The 26,429-nt window shown below is 52.1% G+C and overlaps 1 protein-coding gene across 10 annotated transcripts in view; it reads right to left on the reverse strand.

Moving 5' to 3' along the window:
• Positions 1-26,429, reverse strand: part of SLC1A2 (solute carrier family 1 member 2) — a 138,046-nt gene that overhangs the window by 95,402 nt on the left and 16,215 nt on the right. For 2 of the 10 annotated variants that reach the window (XM_070229287.1, XM_070229277.1), the window contains exon 2: positions 10,163-10,320. The exons of 4 other annotated variants lie outside the window; for them this stretch is intronic. Coding sequence is in view for 2 of the 6 variants with exons in the window: in XM_070229282.1 (XP_070085383.1) it covers positions 25,967-26,007 (41 nt within the window). In the remaining 4 variants the exon portion in view is untranslated. Of the gene's footprint in view, positions 1-1,567; positions 1,759-10,162; positions 10,321-25,966; positions 26,042-26,429 lie in introns of all 10 variants that reach the window. 4 more of the 10 variants (XM_070229288.1, XM_070229278.1, XM_070229282.1 and 1 more) reach the window with 2 other exon arrangements.

Consider the following 26,429-nt stretch of genomic DNA (forward strand, 5'->3'; position numbering starts at 1 on the left):
GAGGAGGCAGGGGTGGCTGCAGGCCAGGCACGGAGAGCAAGACCATCTCCCAGTGCCATGCAGAGAGGACGACCAGCTGATCAATTAGCCAGGCACAGCCTGAGCAGCATTCACATTCTGTCCAGAATGTTCTGGGCTTGCTGCGGACCCATGGATGTCTGAGTAGGAGGCAGAGCAGGCTGCTGCCTGGCAGCAAAGGAGGGGGTACCCCGCAGCCTGGGACACAGCTACTGAGAGCAAAGCTGCCACAGATGCCTCCTTTTCTGGGTTGCCAAAAGTTTTTGTCATTTGCAAAATAGGGGCACATCAGAGGGTATCCAATATCCTTTAGGGTACAGAACCAGACGGTGCCTTATCATCCCTCCAGGCTGTGAAAACCTAGGATGCCAGTTCCCTGGGGACATCTCCAACCAGTCTGGTTCTATCTCGAAACGACAAACAGAAGAGCTGACAGTGAGAGCACTTTCCATAAGGCAGGCTTTAGGCTGAATTCTTCCAGCAGCCCTCTGCACGAAATTATTACTACCTCCACCTTACTGAGGAGGCATAGAGAGGGGAAGAAACTTGCCCGAGGTCACGTGGCCGCGCAAGGATCGGAGCCAGGACCTGAGCCAAAGATGGAAGAAACTCATATGCAGGTGCAGCCTCTGCAGTAAGAGGTGGTGCTTAAACGGGAGCAGCATCCACACACTCATCCACTGACTGGTTTGCACTGGCGCCCCTGTGATGGCCTGGGATGCAGAGCGGCACGTGGCAGGCCAGGTCCACTCCCTCCCCAAGTCATATGTCCTATTCCCGCAGGGACAGGCCATCAAAGAGAGAGCTTAGCAAGAGACAGGGGCGCCGGCAGCAGAGGGACCACGTGCTGACTTGCACCCCTGCCCCTCTGTGTACGGAGGCTGGATGTAAAAGCAGCTCTCAGAATACATTCTGCTCCCTCCAACACCAAGAGCACCATATGTGTCCCCCACACGAGGAGAGCAGACAGACCCACTGCCGTTCTGGAGTGCTGTCCAGGAGGCCGCAAACGGCTGTCAGCATGTCCTTCAATGGGGGGGCGGGGGCGGGGCCGTGGGGAGAGAGGCAACTGAGAGTTCCCCTCTGTGTTGCTCCACAGACATTTCTGGAAGGGGTCAGTTTGGGGTGATTCATCATCTACCCAAGTAGACTCACACTGAGAAACCAACTCAGATACTGTGGTTAAAAATAAATCTCCGCTCACCATCTTCTTATTAATATTCTGTAAGTTAAGGACCTTCAGCCCACAGTGAGAAAAGTTCATTGAGCCAAGAGTTGCTACACCGGCTCTAAGAATTTGGTAAAAGTAACTCTATAACTGAGTTGTAACGTCAGCCTGGGTTAGATGGAGTGGTCACGGACGACACTTGCAACTGGCCAGCAGCCAACGTGGAACAGACACAAAAACCAAACTTTCGAGGTTGTAGCCACAGAGACTTGGGGTGGTTGTTACTGAAGCACGACCCAGTGAAAGCTGCCTGGTCCAGGACTTCTCGCTCCTGGGGGCCCTTCCTGACTGACCCTCTTAAGGAAGACCTGGGCTGCTTACCTCCCTAAGGATGCTGCTCTAAGGGCAAAATCACGTAGCACAGCCTGGCCCGCTTCTGGAGGGTGGAGGCCATCGTCTACTTTCTTCCCTGTAGCTCGCGGCCCCGTGCGGTGCTGGGGAGCTGGGGGCACAAGACACAGAAGCTGAGTCCTGGGCTGTCTGGGTCCCCACGGACCAGGCCAGGCTGCTGGCTACCTTAGGGAAAAGAGAATAGAGAAGAGGAGCTCAGCCTGCAAATGTATGAAAGCACGAGTCACCTACCACTGCCCTCGGCCTAGATGACCATAGGGGAAACCCCCTCCAGCACCTGGAACCTCCCATTTGTAGGGCAGGACCTGACCCGAGACCTAAGTTCATCCTCAGCCCTCGCTCAGCCTCTGCGGTTTGATGGAAACAGAAACCAGCTTCATCGTCTCCATCCCCCGTCTCTTCCAACAGCCTTCAGAGCGAGTGAGCGCAGACCTGGGATCTCAAGGGAAAGCCCGGCTCACCGGACTCACCAGCGGCTCATTTCTTTTCTCCTGTTGACCGCGGGGAGGAGAGCGGCGCCTCCTTGAGGCTGAGTGAGTCAGAGCCGCGTCAGGCCAGGAGCTCCCACACCCATCGTGGCCTGTCTCACGCCAGAGCCGCTCACTCCAGCCCTTCACTATTTTCACCTCCTCCACTGTTATCTACTTAACCATGTTTAACACTGACCGGTTCTTGTGCTGAAATAAACGTCCTCTGAGAGGAGTTTTCCCGGTACTATTGTCGACGAAAAGCCAGTACCGCCTGTCATAAATAGGTGGGCATGGAAATGCACGGGACAGCGGACATCTTACCGAACTCTAGCGATGCTGTCTGCTGCCTGCTGCTCTCCCTTTGTTTGAAAGAGGGCTGAAAAGGTTTTAGGACCGTGGCAAAGGCCTGGCAGGACCCGAGCGAGGGTCGAACCTCGTAATCAGAGGGATGGAAGGAGATTGGAAAAGCGAGTTGTTTTCTCACCACATGATGGAACTTAATTTGTCATCGGTGCACCCCTAGTCATCTCATGTGCCCCCAAACTCATCTTTCATCTCATCAAGGCATCCATTTCACACCGGGAGTGAAGCTGGCGTACTTCCCCGGGTCCTACAACAGTATGGCTTACTTATCAACAGCACACATTGTACAGCCTGTCAGATACAGGTTTGAGTCCCGCTCCACCACTTCCTAGCTGTGCAACTTTGGCCAAGTCACTAAACCTCTCTGAGCTTCTGTTTACTCATCTACAAAATGAGGATAATCATAGTTCCTATCTTGTAATGCGAAGACCTTCAAAAACGCTTGGCCCCTAAGTAAACTCTCCTTCAGCTCAGCTCCTGTACAGAATACTTTACGTGAGCGGAATGCACGGGTCTGGGAGAGAGAGTGTACACTACACATGGTGCTTGATTTCCCTGCCCGTGTCCACCTCTGGTCTTAAAACATCGACATCCAGTCCTGCCTGGAGTTGACAGTGTGGGGACAGCAGAAAGAACACAGAGCAGGATGGACTTTTCTTCCCCCATCGCCTTCCCAGAGACTGGGGGCTCCAGGGACTAAAGTAACACCCAGGGGTCTTTTCTCGTGAAACTCGAGCCCGCGGGGAGGGGAGGGGAGTCCGACAGTTGAGTTATGCTTGGCAGCACCCACCAGGTTGGATGGCGTCTAGATTCTCCACCCAAAGGCTGCAATCCGTTTACACGGCCCGCGGCTCCCCGTCAGGGCCTGGCACCTCCCTCCCGCTCCAGAACCCAAGAGGTTCCGACGGTGGATGCTGCGTGGAAACCCCGCTGGAGGCTGCAGTCAGAAGCCTCGGGCCTGGGGACACAGGGCCAACGGCCGGGCGCGCTCCAGGCTGCAGGGTCACACCGGGTGCCCCGGCTCCGCGGCGTAGGCGCAAGTTGAAGCAGCACCGTCCAACCCAATCTTGAAACTCATCTGACCAGGCTGCAGGTCACAAATGTTTTTAATTTGAAAAAGCAAAACTGCAGCAAAGCGAGAGCAGCCTGAGAGCTACGAAGCCACTAATCCCCCGGGCAGCTGAGGGAGGAGTCTGGGGTCCAGCCCTGCGGGGCCCTCCCTCAGCCCTTGGTGCTTCACCGCTGCCTGCAGCTCCTGAAGAAAGCACGGGAGTGGGGCACAGCCTAGAGGGAAGAGGGGGGCAGAGAGAACAGTGGAGGGATGGGGAGGAGGGATGGGGAGGAGGGATAAGGCGGAGGGGTGGGGAGGAGGGATGGGGAGGAGGGATGGGGAGGAGGGATAAGGCGGAGGGGTGGGGAGGAGGGATGGGGAGGAGGGATGGGGAGGGAAGGGGAGGAGGGGAGGGGAGGAGGGATGGGGAGGTGGGAAGGGGAGGAGGGATGGGGAGGAGGGATGGGGAGGAGGGGTGGGGAGGAGGGATGGGAGGAGGGATGGGAGAGGATGGAAGGGAAGGAGGGATGGGGAGGAGGGATGGGAAGGGGGGATGGGGAGGAGGGATGGGAGAGGAGGGGTGGGGAGGAGGGATGGGGAGGGAAGGGGAGGAGGGAAGGGGAGGAGGGAAGGGGAGGAGGGAAGGGGAGGAGGGAAGGGGAGGAGGGAAGGGGAGGAGGGATGGAGAGGAGGGGTGGGGAGGAGGGATGGGGAGGGAAGGGGAGGAGGGAAGGGGAGGAGGGAAGGGGAGGAGGGAAGGGGAGGAGGGAAGGGGAGGAGGGAAGGGGAGGAGGGATGGGGAGGGAAGGGGAGGAGGGATGGGGAGGAGAGATGGGGAGGGATGGGGAGGGATGGGGAGGAGAGATGGGGAGGGATGGGGAGGGAAGTGGAGGAGGGATGGGGAGGAGAGATGGGGAGGGATGGGGAGGGAAGGGGAGGAGGAAAGGGGAGGTGGGATGGGGAGGGATGGGGAGGGAAGGGGAGGAGGAAAGGGGAGGTGGGATGGGGAGGGATGGGGAGGAGGAAAGGGGAGGGCCGGAGGGAACCCAAGGCTGCCCTGTCACCCCTTAGGGAGCCGCGTCTTCTCTCTCAGGATGGGGCGCATCTTTCGTGCATTTTCAGCTGGACTGAGAATCTCATGGCTCCGGATGGAGCTTCATCGGTGGCTCGCGCCGCCCAGCTGACGGCTCCACCCCGCCGCTGTTCTCTGGCGCTTCATCGTGCCTCAGTGGTCCTGGAGCGCAGCCACGGAGTCCACGCTGAAACCCACTCCAATCCTCAGGTACTTATTGCAAACTCATTCTCAACAACCAGGAAGGACCTAGCCCAGGACCAGCCACAAATATGAGTACAGTGCTGATGTGGCCTCAAGAAATTCCCAGTATAAAAGCGATTATAATCAATAAGCTTTCTGAGTTTCCTTAAAATGACCCTGTGAGGCAGGCACTGTATACTCTGTGCTCTACAGGCGAAGAAACCGAGGCACAGAGGCCTCAGGAACTTGCCTGAGCTCACTGAGCACGTGGTGGTGGGGATGCAGCCCCCGCGGTCTGGCTGGAGCATCTGGACTCTGCCCACGACACCTCCCTGCCTCGTGGTCTGAGATTCAGGCCTGTGCACACCCGGGGGCTGACTTTCAGAAGGACCGGGACCCACCCAGCAGGGCCCGAGGCGAGTCGGGGTGCAGAGAAGGCGTCCTCTCAGAGACGGGGCCCTGAGGCAGCCTGGAGGGACGGGGGGCCTCCAGTCACAGCGGGAGGAAAGGCTCCCGGGAGCTGAGGACGCAGCGCGGGCCCCTCCCGTTCCCCATCCCTCCGCGGCTGTCCTTGGGCACCCGTCGTCCTCCTCGAACGCCTTCTTCCAGACCCCGAGGCCCAGGGCCAGGGCTGCTGTTCCCAAGAGAGCGTTGAGCCCCTCCCTGAGGTGGGCAAACCCAGCAAGGACGCCAGTCACGAGGACCTGCCCCAGGCTGTGCCACACAATGGGTCTCGGGGACCGAGCTTGGGGACAGGAAGCAGCTGGTCCCCCGCAGACATGAGGCCCAGCTGTGAGTGAGAGAAAGAAGGCAGAAGCAAGGGCCAGAAAAGCAGAACCCAAGGTACTGCTAGTCTGGAAATCGGGCGAGGTGTCCATCGCCCATGGTGCAGCGCACTCGTCAGTGACTGGCAAGTAGCAGCAGCTGCATCCCCAAAATCACGTAACCCACAAGCCAGAGGAGACAGAAACGAGATCACGGATTAATAACCGCTGAGGTTTATTATGCACTCACTGTGGGCCAGGACTTTCCTGAGTACTTTATGTAGATCTCCCTATTTAACCCTCACAGAGACCCTCTGAGGCTCCACGCCGCAAAGAGTGAGGTCAGTAAGAAGGTGGCTCCACAGCCAGGCTGAGTCTGAATCCTGACCCCTCCATACCTTGGCTGTGTGATCTTGGGCAAGTTACTTAGACTCTCTGTTTCTGGGTTTCCTCATCTGTACAACGGGGTCACGTTGGAAGTCACATCATACAGTTGCGATGGGGATTAAAGAAAACAGGAGAGGGAGCATCTGCAGGGCGCCGCCAGGGAAAAGCCTCAGCCAATTCTACCGCCCCAGCTGCTGCGTCGCAGGCGCCTTTCGGAGATGCAGAGGCCAAAGCGGCGATCGACGTGCCTGCCAAGCGATGGCGCCGGACCTGCCCCGCCAGTCTTTCCAGGGAGCTGGCCTGTGCCCACCACGCCGCCCTGGCCAGGACGGGAGCCCCAAAACGGGCAGAACAAAGGACAGGAGAGCGGGGAGAGGACAGCGGGCCCAGGGCAGCCGCGCGCGGAGGGGACCAACATTCGACCCTCCAGCTGAAAGGGCTTTTCTAGATGGGACGTGAGGACCACAGCCGAAAACCCCAGGCTTTGCTGCAAAGGCCTCGCGCTGGTCAGAACCCCGCCCACACCGCGGACCGGGGAAGCGCCATCAGGACATCACTGGGCCTGGACTTCGTGGGGGGGAGGCAGAGGACAGGACCGCGGGCGCTGCAGCAGCGGTGAGGCTAAGACATACTGACTGACAACCAACTGCAAGGCACTCTTCGCTGGCTTTAACCCACTTAATCTACACTACAACCCTAATAGGTCAGTTCTATATTATCCCCATGTTGTAGACAAGGACATTAAGGCACAGAGAGGTCAAGTAACATTCACAAGGTCACACAGCAGGTAAGTCACAGAGCCAGGAATGGAACCCAGACTATCTGGCTTCAGAGTCCATACTCTTAACTTCCAGGACCTAAAAATACCCCGCCAGGCTCAAATAACCAGATAACTTATGAGGCCTTGTAACTGCCATTTGTCAGAAGACCCTTGGCCTGGACAGTCAATGGAAAAGCAGGAAACGGAGAAAATATCAGATAATCACACACTGAGGGGCATCCTACAAAAGGACTGATGGGGCCTCTTCAAGAGTGTCAGGTCACGAAGGACAGAGACGGACGGAGAAGCTGTGCCAACGGGAGGAGACTGTGGAGACGCGAGACCGAGCGCCGTGCGCGAGCCTGGACCGGCCCGGAGCAGAGGGGGCCCCGGGGGGGACACCGGGCAAGTCCAGATGGGCCCCAAGCTGACGGCGGGGCGGGGCGTGGCTCTGAGTCTTCATCAGTGGGCTACGGTGACACAAGACGTCAACAAATCTGCAGGACCCCACACAGCCTGGACCACGTGGAGGCTGAAAGACCCTGTGCAGGGCACCAAGGTCATGAGCATTAGCTCATTTAATCCTCACCACAGTCCTAGGAGGAAGGAACCAGTATGATTATGCCCATTTCACAGATCAGGAAATTGAAGATCAGAGAGGTTGAGCAACTTCCCAAGGTCACACAGCACGTCAGTAATGGAATTGGGATATAGCATAGAAAGGGTGGATCTTGAGACACTGTGTTCATCTCTTTCTTTGTTGACTTCCCTCTTTCAACTAATATTGGGCTGGCTATCTATCAATTCGTCCTCTGATTTGACCTCAGCTCCGAGACGGGGATACAGACGGACATCACAGAACATACACTAGGGACCAAATTCTCCACCTCCATCATTCCACTTGATCTTACAAAGGGGGAGCGATTATCCCGTCCACATCAAATGAGGCAACTGAGCCTCAGCAAGGTAAAGTCACCAGACAGCCGAGTGGCCGCGCCAGAATGTAAACGTAGGTCTTCCTGAGAGCCAAAGCGCATGGTCTCCAACCACTCTACTTCCCAGGAAGACCCCGCAGGTGAAAACACCACCAAGCAGGTGAGAAGAGATGCACCTCCTGCCCACAGCCCCTGCAAAGGTGACCCTCGGGACAGGCCCGCACGGGCATCCTCCTGCAGCTGCTGTCACTAGCCGGCTGAGGCCGCCTTCCCAGTTATCAAATCCAGATAGCTCAGACCCTGAACAATTAGAGTAGTTTCTGTTTCTTTGTCTGATTTGTTCTGTTTGTTTTGCTTGTTTTCTTTTGTTTTGGGCCTAAATCACCTCTTTTAGAGACCTTCATGATCTAAATTATCTAGAAAATTGGAACACCCCTTTCCTTCCCGCCAATGTGGGTTTTTCTTTAAGAAACCCCAAATCACGGTCTTTTTCACGAAATCGGCCTTTGTAAGTGAAAACACTTGCACAAGGCAGGAGGCAGCAGCTCTGCCTGTGGAAGGTCCCCCGTGGTTCAGCCAGGAAAGCAAAGCCACAGTCCACAGACAGGCTGCCCTCGCTCCACGCCCAGGCCAGCGCCTCACACTTGGAAATGCAATCGGCAATACCACTGCCTCCCACCCCAAATGCGCATTTGCAGTTTAGGACTCCACGTTCTGAAAGGAAAAGCAACATACACATTCAGGAAAGGTCAGAACCCGCAGATCCTAAAATGCAGACGCACGTGGAAGGGGCCTGATGCCTCCACACAGCATGGCTTTAGGGAACCATGACTGCAGTGTTGTTTGTTTGGGTGACGGTGCCCGGGACACCCAGGCCCCCCTCCTGGGAAGACAGCGATCCCAAAGCAGCTCGCTCCTGCAATATACACCCCTTTCACCAAAGCACACGAAACGCCACCAAAGGGCACTGATGCTGACTGTGCTGAAGCAGCTTGAAACCTGGGCTGATGTGTTAAAATCTCTGTGTCCAAGAGCTCCCCCTTTCCGTTCACATCAGCAGCTTGGGTCTTCATGAGCAACTCCGAAAGGCCGCCGCCCTTCTTTTTCATGAAATTTAACTACTTAGCATAAAATGAGAACCTTCCCAAAGTGTTGGAAGCAAGAAGGGCAGGGCGAACAAAGTGGGTCTTTGCCCATAACTGAATCTCTCCATCGGATTGGGAAACCGTGTGCCTTGAACTCGCTGGTCACAAAATGAACAAGAGTGTGAAAGACGAGAGTGTGTGCAGACAAACATGTAACCCGTGGTTCTCTCCAACTAAACTCCAGGAGAAGTCAAGGCTGCAGGATGCAGGATGCAGTTAACAGCTGGCAATTGCCTGGCCATCCTGGAAAGTGAGCATAGCCCTTCTGGCTACTTGTAGCTCCGGAGGGGAAGATGGAGGGACGAATCTGAAACCCCGCTGTCTGTGGACTAAACGCATCAGAATCTGCGGCCCACGGAGCAGTGTCTGGCACCTAGGAAGTGCTGCACGGGTGTCAGCTCCTGCTGCTGCTGCTACGCTCGGCTAATATTGTTACCAGGCTGCCCAGATTCACGCAACCAGTCAAATCCTTCACCACATTCAGGCGATTCCATTTAAATAAGCAATGCAGATTTTTTTAAGGAAGGCAGACTTTAACTCCCGGATGAGCAAACTCCCACCCGCAAAGAGCAAGGCGCCCCTGCCCCTGACATGCTCCTTGGCAGGGACCACTGAGCCATTTAGCAGCTTAGAAGCCTTTGCTTGAGGTTTGAGGAGATGCCAAGGACTTTCCATGAGAACCAGGCTAGAGAGAGACTGGATCGCAGTTTCCAATGAGAAGCACATGTCCAGGGCACGCAGGCTCCCTCCCCTCACGCGAGGACGGAAACACTGCGAAGTACATCTTGTCCCAAGAACTCACTCATGCTTACCCTACAAGGATTAACTTTTTAATCTTAATCCCAGGATCCTGCCGTAAACTGGCCAACCGAAAGGCTGCTCCGAGAACAACTTCTGAGCAATCTGCTAATTGCGTGGCAGTTCCCAGCAGCTAAAACAAATGTGCCATGGAGTCCGGACACCCATAGAGTTGGTAAAAAGCTGCGGGTTTTTTCTCCCTTCCCTGATCATCACTAGTGCCATCTAACAGACTGTGCCTGCATGCTACATCGGTCCAGGCTCATTCTCTGGTTAAGGAGACCCTTGATTCTTCCAGGCAACCTACCAAAGGTCCGACCTGTAATGACTCACTTATTTTCATAATCCATCTGATTTTATCATTTAACCCCTGGGTCACCTTTCAAAAACCCAAGGCTCATTGTTTTGATAAGACGACCAACACTGGACAGGTTCCCAAACCACAGACACAGAGCAGGTGATGTCAACATCCTTAGCTCCTCAGTCCCATAAAATGGGACCCCTCCTTGAAACAAGAAAACTCCAGCTTCCAGGATGGCTCAGCTCCACCCGAGAACTCCATGGAAAGGGGAGTGGCTTTTGCTTTGCCTTTGAAAAATAACCCCAGCGCTGGCCCTGGCCCTTTGTGAGCACTAACCTCCGAATGTGGTCCTCGGGCCTCTTCAGGGATACATGCGTGAGAGTCAGTCTAGGTGACCTCTTGTCAAGGAGTTTTATTTTAAATCCCAGCTAATCTGTGCTGCTCCCTGGACTCGTCTGATCTCTTGACACATCTTAGTCCAGGGCGACACCGAGCTACAAGAGACATATAACGAGTTTGATGTTTCTCTCTTTCCCTTTCTTCCAGTCAATTCTGTTCCAACAATAACTCCTTTTTTCTCCTCTGCATAAACAGCAATATAGGTGAGCCAAAACTAAAAATAAAAAGTAAAGAACAGAGCTGAGTGACCCAGTGGCTGTCTCTGCAGCGACAGCTCTGAGGCCATTGAGAAAGCCGGCATGTGTTTGCACCTGCGCACACGGTGCCTCCCTGTCTGAGCGTCTCTGGGTATTTTTAGAATCTGTAGGGAGAAGTTAAGCTGCACAGGGTGGCTGTTATGCTCCTAATGACACCCTGAGCTTAAAGAAGCGGCATTCGCAGCAACTGCTGAAGCTTCAGGTGACAGAAAGCAACACGACTTTAAAAAAGCACACGTCTGTGGGAGTGGAGGTGGAAAAAGGAGAAAATAGTCCGTGATAAACTAAACTGGAATTAAGGATTGCAGAGCTGAGGTGTAAGTCATATAATTACGAGATTTTTATGGGTTTGTAGTAGCCACACCTATTTCTTTTTCTTTCTTCCTTTTTTCCTTTCTTCTTTCTTCCTTCCTTCCTTCTTTTTCTCTTTCTTTTCTTTTCCCTTCTTTTCATTTCCCCAGCATCTCTTTAGGGAACCACCCCTTTCCATCTGCCCTGTAGAAGTGAACGCAATGACCCAGACCTGGCCCATCAGACAACAATCTCCTCCAGTGGTCAGACCAGGACTGGGTGTGACTGAAGTCCAGCTCATGAGACCGTTCCCCGGGCCTTTTCCCGGAAGCGTCAAAAAGAGGCACTTTTTACTGCTGGGATCATTGACTGTGAGAATCCTGTAAGCTGTGAACTGCCAGGAGCCCTCGTTGCCCCAAATGCAGACACCCCAGGAAAGCCCAGCGAGAGATGGGGAGGGAACAGGATCTCCATGACGACATGCACACCCCTGGTCCAGCTCTGTCCGCAGCTCACTGAGTCCCTAGACGTCCCAGGGACCTTAGCCAATAAAGATCCCCCTGCTTTCGCTCTGAGCTAGGGTTCTACCAGGAGCATCCAAGAATCTTAATAGAGAGTGATCTCTAAATGTCAGTTTTTAAGAACATCAGAGGGATGTTGAGGTGCAAGCCATCAGCCTAGCCACTCACGCCCAGCCTACTGTTGAGGAGGATGCCAGCCCCTCCGCAAAGGCCCTCACTGCTCTCATCTGCCTCGGAACGCAGACAGGGAATTCCGAGCCCGTCTTCCCCGTACTTCAGGAAAACCAAGTGCAGCATTTCCTTCTCACAGTTGTCACACTGCACTCTTGAATTTGCTGTCTTTCCAGAAAAGCAACTCCCCCCATGGTGTCCATGTTCCACAGCCGTGTGTGGGGGCCGACATACATGCGGCACTTAAACAATGCTGGCATAGGGTCTGCTCGCTTCAGTCGCTGCTGTCACTGCAACATAAGCCCCTCCAGAGCAAGCTGTCTCCTCCATCTCTACGTGTCCCGCACCTACCACAGGGCCTGAGGCACCGTGCGTGCTTGATCCACGTCTGCTGGATGGTGCCCAGCTGGATTCCAGAGGGCAGTGCTAATGTTCCGAGGGGCGGCCACCACAGTACCATCTCACTCATGACATACATGGCGTGACATCGCCCCCCAGACCCTGTCCATGGGGCTGTGGGTGCTCAAGGGGCAGCAATTATGCCAATGGCAAGTTTGGAGCACTGACAGTTAACACGATAAAGGGGACAGGTGAGAAACCATCGCCACAACGCGATAAAGCTTAGCAATGACCTGCCATCCTCCTTCACTCTCTTAGTCAGGACTGTTTGGGTTGCTTGAAAGAAAAATGCACTCACAGGAGTGTAAAGAAAAGATGACAGTATGGTGTTGTTAGGTATAGCTCTCTCATGGATTTCAAGAGCAGGGAACAAAACAAGAGTCGAAGCTCTCTTGTTGAGTACAGTGTGGACCAGCGGTTGGATGATTAATCAACAAAGCTGTTAGAGCTGGGAATGATTTTTTAAAATGATACCATCATACTATAAATATTTTAACTAAAAATGTATAAAACATTCATTTGCCAAACTCTGGATAACCTTCGACCCCACACGGAATATGGAAGATGAGTGTTCTCGTCCATGTGGCTTGCTCCTGGTTTGTCTGAGCTCTGACCTCATCGTTAGAATCCCACGAGGCTGAGAAAAGTAATGTACAAATAGATGAACGTGGCCTTCCTCCTTCTCGCATAGGGAAGACCAACCCAGAGGCTGGCTGCACAGCATACGGCCATAATTCAAAATGATAAGTCTGTATAAGATCCGAAAATCCTAAACGAGTCTTCTGAGAGTTTCGGCTCAGCCTCTGCGGATTAGAGAAGCTCACCCGTTGCCGACTGCCCTGGCCCCTTGCCACCATGGCAAACCCGCCAGTGTCCCAACTTCTGAATCTTCACCAGCGTCACCAGCTCTGTGGGAGAAAAATACCATCACAGAAGCTCGGGCCACTTATCTGCTTGTGCTATTGGATGATTACACAGAGAAGTGGAAATTCAAACCATAGAATTTGGGGGATGTAAAAGGACTTTAGAAACCCAATCATCAATCTGATGTTTTACGTTAAAAAAAAAAACAGGCCTGGGGAGGTCAGGGTGCTGTGCCCAGGCCAGGGGGCCCCACACGACCGGGTACCCCCCAGGCAAGCATCTGCCTGAACGTGGCATAGTTCACAGAGAGGCGCTTGATTAGACCTCCCAGAAATATGTGTTTTGCAGGAGGATAAACTAAAGAAGTATGATAAAAACTTACCCACATGCTGAATGGCTGACAAGGTCATACGTGGGCCTCAGGGTGAACTCATGAGAGCGTGAAATAGACGTTACCAAAAAATAAAATCTCCCTCCCCTCTAAGCTGGAATCGAGAAAGGCCAGTGAATCTCCCAGCCCACATGGCCCCACTGTCCCCTCAGGAATTAGGGACAGGGACAGCTTCTTCAGCACACAGAAGCGGGTAACAGGTGTTGAGAGCCTATGACAGGCCAGGCGCATCACAGACGGCCTCTCATCACGTCCTCATCACAGCCTTGCAAGGAAAATACCATCTCCCTTTTTTCAAATGAGCAAACTTGAGGCTCAGAAAGGTAGGCAGTTTCTCCAAGGTCACACAGCCAGCCTGTCTGCATCCGGGAGCCCACAGGTTTTGCAGTGCTCTGCCTCCCAATCTTCCCTGGCAGCAGATCCCACAGAGGGGCACGGTTGGCGGGAAGACAGTCTTTCCAGAATAGCTTAAATATGCACTGTCTGGGACCTGTGCGTTATTTCGGAATGCCAGTCCCACCAAGTGCAGGCTGGGCCATCTGCTCTCCTGAGGCCGTGGGCCCTACGAGATGCTCCTGCAAAGACAGCACTAAGCTTCGTTTCTCTGGCCCCTGGCTTCCCCTCAGCATCTTCTAACTCACTCAGATAATGACTTTTTTGTCCATCTTAACCCTACAGGAACTCATCTCCTCAGAATTAGAAGAATTTAGACGAGGAGACAGAAAGCAAGGAGCAAAACCAGCCTCTCAAACTTTCATTCTCCCTGGCCTTGAACCGTGCTCCTGGCTGTATTTCTTTCACAATGCCAGGTTTTTCTCTTCAATGGAATACCTGAATTCTTAGGTCCATCTTGCCTTCTCTCATCTCTCACTCTCTTACTGTGTCAGAAAAAGAAGATGTCTTTTAAAAGGGACATATTTTCTAGATACTTTCAGATATGGACACCCTCAGACACCATGGCAGCAGAAATCAGCGAGGTTGGTGTCAACCCAGGCTCGACACTGAAGAAAAGCCATCGACGTGTTATTACCTGGATGGCAGCTCCAAGCATTTTCTTTTGAAATAAATTAATTTTTATTTTTGAAAAACAAAGTCAACTTTAAAAGGTTATATTTTGAATATCCTAAAAGATTTCAGGAGATTCGACAACGTTCGAGAGGCCCTGGTACAGGCCTAGGGATCAACCTTTTCAACAACAGCAGCTAACGGACTGAAGACTCACTGTGTGCCAGGAACTTCCTCACAACCACCCCTAAAACACGGGGTTCTATTGGAAACCCACTTTACAGATGTGGAAACCGAGGCTCAGATAGGTTACGTAAGTTGCCTTAAAATTGCCTTGTCTGAGAAGCTTAAAAGGCTAACACACAGTGCCTCTTATTTTTAAATTGAGCCACCTATAGCTCAATAAGTTGCAAAAATATCCTGTCTGACTCTCAGCCTTCCAGTGGCCTCCCCTCTTATCTCGCGGAATTGGTACATGAATTTGTTCCTGGTCAGTCAATCGCCACGGACGACTGTCTTACCTTGTGGGAAGGGCTATCTGAGCAGAAATGGGTCACGTCTCTGGGAATGAAACAAAGTACCAGTTTAAGCATCCTGCTTCCGGAAAAACGACTCAGACAGCCACCCAACCTTTTACATAACCTGAAATGCCAGGAAAATAGGGTCTTTGGCTGCTAAAGAGGATCCCATGCAAATGGCTGGCTCACTCAGGTCATGTGTGTCTGTGTGTGTGTCTGTGTGTCTGTGTATGCCTGTGTCTGTGTGTCTGTGTGTGTGTGTCTGTCTGTCTGTGTGTGTCTGTGTTTGTGTGTGTCTGTGTGTGTCTGTGTGTGTGTGTGTCTGTGTATGCGTGTGTCTGTGTGTCTGTGTCTGTGTGTGTCTGTGTGTGTGTCTATGTCTGTGTGTCTCTGTGTGTCTGTGTGTGTGTCTGTGTCTGTGTGTCTGTGTCTGTGTGTGTCTGTGTGTGTGTGTCTGTGTCTGTGTGTGTCTATGTCTGTGTGTCTCTGTGTGTCTGTGTGTGTGTCTGTGTGTGTGTGTCTGTGTCTGTGTGTGTCTATGTCTGTGTGTCTCTGTGTGTCTGTGTGTGTGTCTGTGTGTGTGTGTGTCCGTGTCTGTGTGTGTCTGTGTCTCTGTGTGTGTCTGTGTGTCTCTGTGTGTCTGTGTGTGTGTCTGTGTGTGTGTGTGTGTGTCCGTGTCTGTGTGTGTCTGTGTGTGTGTGTGTCTGTGTGTGTGTGTGTGTGTCCGTGTCTGTGTGTGTCTGTGTGTGTGTCTGTGTGTGTCTGTGTGTCTGTGTGTGTCTGTGTGTGTGTCTGTGTGTCTGTGTGTGTGTCTGTGTGTGTGTGTGTCCGTGTCTGTGTGTGTCTCTGTGTCTGTGTGTGTGTGTCTGTGTCTGTGTGTCTGTGTGTGTGTCTGTGTGTGTCTGTGTCTCTGTGTGTGTGTGTGTCTGTGTGTGTGTGTGTCCGTGTCTGTGTGTGTCTCTGTGTCTGTGTGTGTGTGTGTGGGCGTGCGCACGCCTGCGGCTGGGGGGCAAGGACATCCGAGTCAGCACTGTGACCACTCTTGCCATTGGAGCCGCATTACCCTCCCGTGGAGGACGTGGGTGTGTTCACTGACACAGCCTGGACAAAGCCCATTAATAATCCATTTCTGGATAACTGACAGGAGACTGGCTGTCATGGCAACAACTGAAAGTCCTTACTTATTTTTTTTTTTAAAAAGTGTCCAAAAAGGTGTGGCCATTTTCTCGTGAATGTCGAATTTCTGACAGAAACTGTATCTGTGTGAGAGTGAGATGCGAATGGGTGGAGAAAAGACAGCTTAAAAACGCAATCTGTAAGTCGTTAAATCTCAGGACAGTAAAATAAGGGAGCAGAAATGCGTTTCTCGGCTTCACACTGCACCCTTCTGGACGGAGGGGGAAGTGAAAACATACATCATTTCTAGACAGTTCGTTCCATTGTGATGAAAACTTATTCATAGCAAAAATTCATACATGGAAGCATTTTTCCATGCAGACTTTTTTTATTTCCCCCACCAATCTTTACGACAACCTCATGAGGCCAAAATTATTACCCCCATTCTACAGGTGACGAAGCTGAGTCCTAGAGCCCACGGCCTCAGTCTCAGCCTAGCAGGGGTGCAGGCGGGACAAGCGGGCGGGACGAGCACCCAGGTCAGCCCAAACCCGAAGTCTGTGTTCTTTCTACACGCCAACCGCAGGGGAAAGGAAGGAAACCGCGCTCACTCAGCGGGGCGATTTACCCAGAATTTATTTCAGGAAAATGGACTTTAAGTTATTTTTTCTGTAAAAATTATTTAAAATGTTTTTCATCATATAGTTGAAAAGCAAGAGGAAAAAAGTGAGCTTTACCAATTTCCTATTTTCAACTCTATGGAATTACCAGCCAGACACGACAACAAGCTCTTCTCCACTTCACTCTGAACAATATTGGACACTTTTTTTTTTTTGAGGAAGATTAGCCTTGAACTAACTACTGCCAGTCCTCCTTTTTTTGATGAGGAAGACTGGCCCTGAGCTAACATCCATGCCCATCTTCCTCTACTTTATACGTGGGACGCCTACCACAGCATGGCGTGCCAAGCAGAGCCTTGTCCACACCTGGGATCCGAACCCGAGAACCCCGGGCCGCCGAGAAGCGGAACATGCAAACTTAACCGCTGCGCCACTGGGCCGGCCCCGGACATATTTTTACAGAAAGATAACTCCCCTCTGGGTTGTGAGCTGTTAGAGCAAAGAGCCTGTGGGGACACTTCTGTTTTTAGACGCTCAGAAAAATTTGTGGAAGAATCAAGAAGAGAATGAAATTCTTTAAAGCAATCTCTCTTTAACTTTGGCTCCAAATATTCAGAAATTCCAAGGAAAAATGACTGATGACACCGGGCGCTTGCACCCAGGCTCCCGTTCACGCACACGCACAGCCCCAGCAGGGGTGGAGGGAGCCGTTCCCCAGCTGGGCTCCTGGACTTCCTCATTCTCAGCCCAAACCACCGCTGAGGTTTTGGGTCTTGACAAAGCTTTTCTCCTCCCTGGGTTTCAGTGGGGCATCTGTAAAAGGGGGAGTCTTTGAAACTAAGGATAGAGGAGCAAAGGTGAAAGTTGGGAATTTTGATTTGTCCTTTTTAAATGGTCAACATGACATTTAGTAACTGGTTTGGCTGGTTTTAGACACTCATTTATCGGATCAACAGAGAGCTCTGAGCCCGCACCGGCACAGCCTGAGTAAGGGAGAAGCTGACACCTTGGCTCACCTCGTTTAAAAAAAAAGAAACTTGATTTTAGTATGTAAAGCAGTGAATTTCAAACATGTTTGACAATAACCCACAGGAAGAAATGTGTCTTGTGATTCTCATCACGGCCCAGCAAACACATACACACAAGCACGCACAAAACTGCCCGAAACGACCCATATCCTTCCTCCGTGCCATGCACTCTATTCTATATTTTCCTCTATTTCATTTTTAAAATTTGACTTTTTTCTAACAAACTGATTTCCTGACCCCTAAATGGTTATGCCCAAGTTTGACATCACCCTCTAAAGCTGTGCTCTCCAATGAGGTTGTTGAGCGCTTGAAATGAGGCGGTATGAAATGAGAAGGGCCATGAGTTTAAAACACATAGTAGACTTTTCAAAATAATACCAAGAATTAAAGTAAAATAGTTCATTCATGATTTTCCCTATGGATTACATGTTGAAGAAATAATAGTTTGGATAATTTGAAGTGAATAAACTATATTACTCAAACTAATTTCACCTGTTTCTCTCTACTCTTTTCCTGCGGCTAGGAGAAAATATTGTATTACTTCCACGGTTCACATTTTATTTCTATGGGACAGCGCTGGCCCAGAGCAGGGTCAGCCAACTCCCGCCCCTGGGTCCGATCCTGCCGCCTGTTTTTGTAAATAAACTGGTACTGGGACACACCCGCTCTCCTTCATTTACGCCCTGTCTGCAACGGCAGAGCTGAGTAGTTGCGACAGAGAGCACGGCCCACAACACCTAGAATCCTTACTATCTGCTCTGCGCCAAAAAAGTCCGCTGACCCCTAGCACACCATCCGGTGCTTCTTGACTGCCAGTCCCTGTGCCAGATATGTGCTATTTGACTCGATATTGATGACAGCCCCGCAAGAGGACTTTGATTACCGCATTTTACACATGAGGCTCTGAGCCATTAAGCGACTGGCCCAAGGTCACCCAGCTGGGCGGCAAGTAACAGAGCTGGGACTTGAACCTGTGCCAGTCTGACAACAAAGTCTGTGCTATCGTTTCTACCTTCTGCGCACCTGCTCCGACCCAAACATAACCCCTTCCCAGCTGGATGGAGAGTTGAATGCCACCTTTGTAGCTCGCAGAACCAGCTGGCCCCGCTGGCTGTCCCCCAGTCCAGAAGGCAATGGGGACAGGTTTGGGGAAGAAGGCCCTTCCTCAGGGCATGTAAAGGTTGTAACTGCTCTCTTAGTGTTAGGCGAAGTGACCTGCCCTTCTACCAACATGCAGAGAAATACAGCTCAGATGCTGCTCCTGAAGTGACCAAAATGTGATCATTTTAAGCCTCTCCTCACTTCAATTAGGAATTTTCATTAAGATGCCTGGTTTTTCATTTCCAACCTTAATACCTTGGGCTTCAAACCCCAGATTTGATGGTCCAAGATATCCAAAGTCACTTTGAAAAGAAAATGAGACAGACTCAACAAGTTTACTGGGTGACTGTCAAGTGAAAAGGCGAATAAAACAGTTGGCAGAGTCATACCCTATTTTGGTAAATAAATAAAATCACTCATAACTGTCCTACTCCGGGACACGCAAGTTGAAGACTATTCTTTTTTTTTTTTTTTGTATGTGGGACGCTGTCAGAGCGTGGCTTCGTTCAGCGGTGTGTAGGTCACACTGGGATCTGAACTTGCCAACCCAGCCCCTGAAGATTATTCTTAAGGAGAGCGTGGAATTCTTTTTGCAGATAAGTACTTTTTTTCCTGTAAAATTGGCCCTGAGCTAACAGCTGTGGCCAATCATCTTTTTCTTTTATCTCTTCTTTTTCTCCCCAAATCCCCCCAGTACATAGTTGTGCATTCTAGTTTGAGTGCCTCTGGTTGCGCTATGTGGGACGCCATCTCAGCATGACCTGTGAGCGGTGACATGTCCCCGCCCAGGATCTGAACCAGTGAAACCCCTGGGCCACGGAAGAGGAGCCCCTGAACCTAACCACTAGGCCGGGCGGCCCGCTGATCCGTACTTTTACATTTTCACTGCAATGAAAATGTATTGCTTGCAAACGTCTTTGGCTCCCCAGCTGCAGAAGCCACGGCTCCCTCTCCACCGCCACCGTCGCCCACGTCCCTCGAGGGCCGAGTAGAAGTGGCTGTGGAAGCCCCAGGGCGGCCCCGACACTGTCGGGAAGTCTCGGGCCAAACGGCATTCCTGCTTATCAGGTCGGCTTCCTGCTTCTCCGCCTGCTGGGCTGCACGGGTGAGCGCCCCGGCTCCCCACAACCGCTTTCGGCAGCCTGAAGAAAGGCTCCCAGGACCCCAGACTCTTCCAGCGGCGGCAGAGGGTTGGGGAAAGCCACCTGGAGGGGGTGCCCTGAGCCCTCACGGTGTCCACCCAGTCTTGGCCTCAGGATCTGCCTGTCCGGAAGATTTGGCAGCAAGGGGTGCACGTGCACTTGGAGGAGGAAGGGCATAAACGTGGCGTTAACATTTTGAAGGGTTCACACACCTTGAAGGCTCCATTTCAGGTGTTCCAGAGGGATGTCAGCACAACTGTGCTTGAATGATAATATGTTTAAAAACCACCGTTTCTGAGCCCCAGTTTGTTCCAGCACTGGCCAAACGGCAGATGACCCTCATTCCAGCGGTGCAAGGGAGACACTGTCTCCCCTTTACAGTAGGGGTGGGGCAGGAACCTGAGCTCTGAGGCTGCCACGCATCCAGCGAGTAGCTGGTCCAGACTCGAGCCTGTCTCGCTCCTTCCCGGTGCCAGCTGTCCTGTACTAAGGTTTTGGTCGGGGCATGAGGATAGCAGGTGGCAGAGGACCGAGGTGAGCTATCAGGGCTCTGGGCTGCTGGGCTCCACGTGGCTGCCAGGCAGTGGCTGCGTCTGACTGGACTGGCAGAGGGCAGTCCTTAACCCAAGCAGAGGGCCGGCCACTCCATAAGCATCTGTGAACTCAGTGAATGGCACCACGTTTTACTGCAACTGGGCTTGGCGGGCCATGTGATCTTCCAGGAGACTACTCTGATTTCTAAAGCTGCCACGCTGACGACAGGGGCCAGGGGGCCCCTCATCTCCGCCCTGCCCACAGTAATCCAGGAGCCCTTCCCTGGCCGCGTCAGAGCCGGGTGCTGCCAGGTGACCACAGCAGCCACAGCCCACGGGTCTGTTCTCTCTCCTGCCTGATTGTCCCGAGCAGAGGGGGCAAAAATAACTCCCAAACCGGTGCTCGCTGCTAAGCCTTTCATCAAGTTAGGATCTGGTGACCAGAAAGCGGCATTCAGACAAAACGTGAAGGACGTCTCACAAATTTGGAAAAAGTCACCAACCGCTTTTCTCTGAGCTTCGAATATTCCCTTTGGTGATTTGCCTCACCCTACAAAAAACTAAATAAACAACCCCATTCTCCAGGCCACTTGCAAAGGAGGACAGCTGCTTCTTTCAGTTGAGCGGAGCCCTTCGGCCCTCAGCAATTTGCAAGCCTTCTCCTGCTCTGTCACCAACTCCTGCCCCAGCCCCAGAACAAATCCTATCCTTAACCCCAGGGCCCAACTTGATACGAAAGGTAAAGCCCCCTGCCTTGTCTCAGGCCCCAGGACGGGTCCCTCACCAGCCGCAAGCAGCCAGGTGCCCAGGTGCTTGCGCTGTTGCAGTGAAGGCCTGGGCCGGCCGCTCTGCCTGGACACCCCCGCCCATGTGGAGGGCTCAGAGGCAGCAGCGGGGGCTGGAGAGCCTCAAGCGACCGACCGGTGGCGCTGCCTGGGACCTCCGGACGCCGTGCCCTGGGACGGTGGACGCACAGGTCTGGCGGCCTGCGCCTGCTGGAGCCTAAGGCCACTTTTCAAATGTATGAAAGTGCAAATAGCTAATTTAACTCTCCTGGTTAAAAATAAAAATTTCCTCACTTCAGTCAAAGGAGCATGAAATTTTTAGCCTATAGAAAATGACTGAGTGACTCAGTGGAAAGTGCCAGAACAGGCCATGCTGGCCGACCCATCGGTCTTCCTTTCCCTGGAGAGTTCAGACCACTGCTTCACCGTCAGTTCCTCTTTATCCACTGGAAGGCCGCTGTCCCACCAGCCAAGAATGGGCTGAAACTCCAGGAAAATTCAAACCTGTAGACTCTGATCCAGTTAGTGGGGGCCATCAGGGCCAAGCGGCCCCGGGGCTTGGAGAGGCACAGTGCTGGGTCCCATTTCTGTTGCACAGTTAAGCTGCTGGGCATGATATGAAAGATGGAAATGTGCTCTCTGTGGTGGATAGAGGATATAGCTGTCCGGAATGTTGCCTTGGAGAAAAACATCTCTCTCCTTGGTGGGTATGGAGGGTGCACTGGCGCCCCCAGGACCACCACTGTCCTTGGGAGCTGGTGTGTCCCGTGTCATAAGCATGGGCCATGGACTATAGTTACTCAAAAGATCCCAGAGACCCAAGAGAAGGCGAGCTCTCCCAGGGGCCAGAAAGAGCGCCCTCCCCACTGATGCTGCGGCTGTGCCCTCCACAGTGATCAACTCCGACTGTAGGAACACCCCGCGGTGAGCAACTGTGAGCTGTCCTGCAGGATGGAGGGCGAGAGAACCCAGGGACAACACCCAGCTCCCCGGGGGCAGGAGTGGGGGCTTCCAGAAGGGCGTGGCAGCTTGCCAGCTACAGGACTGAAAGGGGAGCTCTGTCTCTGAGCTCAGTCCTCAAGTCAACACCAGGAATGAGTTAATGTCTCAGGGGACCTCCTGTGAGAAGTTGAGGATTTTCTTCCCTTAAGCACTGAGAACAGTAATTTTTATTGCTATCTTTTTTTTAATCATGAGTCTCCCTAGATATTCCCATACCTTCGATTCACAAACCCCTTGTGTGTGAGAGGCTCTGGGGGATGAAGGAACAGGAAGCTCAGGGAAGCTGGGCTTTCCCCACCCTTCCCCTCCACCAAGCATCACCCCAAGGGGCAGTGACAGTCCCAGGGACCCTAGGAGAGCCAGCATCCTGGAAGAAGAGGCACATGGTGGAGGGAGGGGCACAGGGAAAGCAGGTGACTTGTCTTCTAAAGCTCACATCCCGGGCGGGAGAGGAAAAGCTCAGGACACGAGAGACACAGTCTCTGGATTTAGGTGGGGTCACCTCATTTTCTTCTTACTCCCAATCTTTAAAACTCACAGGGCATATTATGAGATATAATGGATGGGTTTCTGGTCCAGAAGCCAGTGGCAGAGCAAGAACTAAAACCTAGGTCTCTCACCTTGCTTCAACTGTGGGCATCAGGAGTAATGAGGGGGCCAGGCCAAATGTTCTGGAACATTCTGAACCCATGGCGACAGCAAATAGAAACACCTTCTTATCTTAAATGACACAGAAGCCTGCCCAGCATTCATTTCCAGGGCACTCTCACATGCACTGCCCACCCTCACTTCTGATGAGGATGGAACAGAAACATGGTCTGACTTTGGGCGAGGAAACACAGCCAAAACTAGAAGTGCTACCCATGGTGAGCAGTCCAAAGGATATTAAGCCAACAGCAACTCCACGTTGCGTGACGTGAAGACTGCTCAAATAGATATTTGAGGTCCACAGTTTGCGAGGTAAGAAAAAGCAATGCCAGTGCCTATCTGTCTCAGAGAAGTGATGTGAGTTACCTAATCTTAGGAGAGCTAAATAAAGGCGAAGTCTTACCCTAAGCAGCAGCAGCTTAGCCTCCTACTCAGCTCCATGGGGCTGGAAACAGGGGAGCTGAGAGGAGAGTGTCTCACATCGTAGAGCGAGCCTGTTCAGTTCAGCGGCTCCCGAGTGAGGAGGACGGCCGCCACATGAGCCCTGCACGACCTGCCCACGGCAGGGTCACCGCACAGCTCCAGGGAGAGACCGTTTGTGAGAAGCGATTGGCATCAGCCTGCACGTTACTCACAAAATAAGAATTTTCGGCTGCAATCTGTTCTTACCAGCCTGGAAAGAGCACTCCCATCCACGCTGACCACTAGTGTGTCCTACGACTCCCCATTCCTCTTCCCCTGCTCCCCAGGCCGCCATCCTCCCCACGTGGTCTCCTTAAGGAAGTCAAGAGCTGGCTCTAGCAGACACTCAGCCCCCAAAGACGTCTCCTAAGGCGTGTGGGAAAGCAAGCACTCTGAATTACTTGGTCCCAACACCATGAGCTTGACCTACCCGGATAATGAAGCCAAACTGGATGCTTCTCCCTGTTTGATTGTGACGTGGAAGTCACCTGCATAGAACTTGGGTACAAAATCCAGACCACCACCACTGGAGGCAGGGAGGAGGCTGGGGTGGGGGGCAGGGCTGGGTCTTGACACAAGAAAGTTAAGGATGTGAGAAGCAAACCTGGCGTGAGGACACCTGCCCCGTAGAGGACGCCTCTTCCAGTTGTCGCAGCTCATCAGAGAGCCTGTTTCTACCCCAACAGAGGGCACAGGCAGCTCTGTCGTCTGCAGCAAAACACAGGGCAAGAGGAAGATGACAGCCCCATGAAGTCGGGAGCCGCCTTTTCACAGAAAGCCCCAGTGGAGGAGAGCGAACCCCCTAGAAATGCAGTATGGGTCTGCACAATTACAGACAGAGAAATCAGGAGACTTTCTAAATTTCTGTAAAAGCCTTGAAACAAGAGGATGTGACCATTTCAATATAGACTGATGCGGGATGGAAAAGAGGATATGGAAAATATGAAGAGCGACCACAGGAAAAAGAATTTATTAACCCAGTGCAGGAGAAAGATACTTCTAGGCTAAACCTGGCTCGGGCTTTTGCCAGGATGAAACTGAACCACAGAGCCACGCTCCGTTACAACAGCGATGAACGGACACCACAGTGAAGTGGGCGCCAGACGCCTGCCACACTCACTCAAGTCTCCCGCCCCCGACGCCGCACAGCTGGGAAATATGCATCAGAATGATAAACCAGGGCACCTCTGACCCGGTGACTTCACTTCTAGCAATCTACCCAAAGAAAACAACAAGCTAGGTCTGCACAGGTGTTTACAATAGTGAAAAATTGCAAACAAGCTAGTATCTAACAGTAGGAGTTTGGCTTTAAAAGTTATGATTTATCTACAAAATGGAAACTATATATAGCCATTAAACAACCTTAAAAATTTAGTCATTAGCAGATGTTCATAACAGATTGCCAAGTGAAAAAATTAGTTTATAGGACAATCTCTAGGTTATACTTCCACTTTTATTAAAAGTGCATTGACGTGTAAATATAAGACTGAAATGAAATATACCAATGTTAAAAATACTTACAGCTGGTTCGTCAGATAATAGGTGTGATGGTTTTTTTTTAATCTTGCTTGTATCTAATCAGTATGGATTCACGTATAATGAATAAATGTGTGATGGATAAGCTCTCCACCCCTGCAGAATGGTGCCTTCATACGGCTTATTCCTGCCACACATCATACAGGTGCGTCCCTCAAAAATCAGAGTCCCGTGAAAATTTAACAGAGATAACACTAAAAAGAAAAGGAAAAAAATACGGAAGTCTCCCTAACTACCTGATTTCCCTTAAAAATAACCATATGGAAATCTTTTAGTGCCCAGCTGCTGTTTCATTTGGAAGATACAAGTATTCTGTTCCCCAGCACATGCAGGTTTACCCTGTATACCAGCTCACCTGATGAAACTGTAACCTTTGGTCACACATCCCATTGACAATGGGATTGCATTTAAGCGGTGAGATGCTTTGAGTGGCGTAAGGTGTTGGAAATCTTGAACCACCGGTTGTTGGAGTTGATGGGGGTTGCTTCACAGAGAGGAGATCACAGACCCTCCGTGTTAGAGGAAACAACAGCCATCTGGCCCATCCCCTCCTTCCAAGGCTGGGCTGCCCTCCACCGTGCCCCTGCCTAGTGGCCGTCTGACCTAGGTCTGAAGACCCCTTCCACCCCCCTGTCCCTCTGCCCAAAACCTCCCCAAACAATCCGTCTTATCTTCAGACAGTCTCAGAACAGATGAAGGGGCTGGGAGCAGCTCGGGGAGACTCTGGTATTATAAGGTCAGGATATAATGAAAAGTAAATATTTGGTCTTTGTCTCTGGTTCCTGGCAGGCACACGGCTCCCCAACCCGCAGCCTTTCTGGAGCAATGAGGGTCTTTTGTAGGTTAACGAGATGACTGGTGGCCGGGGGCCCCTCATAGCTTCAGGCTGGAGGCTGTCACCAGAGAGACCAAGGCAGGATTAGAGGGGACCTCTCAGTGCCCCCTCTCAACCTTTGGGGAGGGGAAGGAGCTGGAGATGCAGTTAGTAACCACTGGCCAGTGATTTAATCAGTCATGCCAGCATTGTGGCACCTCCATAGAAACCCCTAAATGATGGGATTCGGGAGCTTCTGGGTTGGTGAACACATCAAGGTGCTGGCAAGGTGGTGAACCTGGGTGCCCAGTCTCATGGGGCTGAGCCCTTAACTTATGGGATCTGACGCTCACTCCAGGTAGACAGTGTCAGAAACCAACTGACTTGTAGGACACCCAGCCGGCGTCAGAGTTGGAGACGTGGTGGAAAAGACACCATGCATTTCGAGTCAGAAGTGTTGTGGTAAAAATAGTTCAAGAGTTAAAAGCACATAAGAGAAAATCTTCAAACCAACTTCGCTAGTGCAAACACACTTACCCGATCAAAGCAGCCCAGGACCGACCTGCTAATCTTATCATCTGTGGCTCTATGAGAAGGAGTCAGCAAACAGACCTGTGGGCACACACCGAGCGTCAGCGACCTAATGTGCGAAGTCAGGAGACAGACGGGCGACCGCCTGAGTTCAGCAGGCTGAGACTAACACAGCTGCGCTTTCCGAGGGGCAGCGGGACGGGCACCGCTACACGGTCCTCTGCGTCCCAGGCACTGTGCTGAGCACTTCACACACGGCCTGCCTTAATCTTTTCCAGAACCCTACCAGGTGGGTGATATTGTCCCCATTTAACAGATAAATAAACTGAGTCTCAGAGAGGCTAACTAACTTCCCTGAAGTCACACTGCAGGTAAACGGTGGAGCAGGAAAGTTTGCTTGGGTCTTTCTGAGTATGAAACACATCCTCTTAACCGCTGTGCAACAGTGGCTCCCAGAAGCTGTTTTAGG

The sequence above is a fragment of the Equus caballus genome, chromosome 12 (assembly GCF_041296265.1).
Source record: "Equus caballus isolate H_3958 breed thoroughbred chromosome 12, TB-T2T, whole genome shotgun sequence".
Classification (NCBI taxonomy): domain Eukaryota; kingdom Metazoa; phylum Chordata; class Mammalia; order Perissodactyla; family Equidae; genus Equus; species Equus caballus.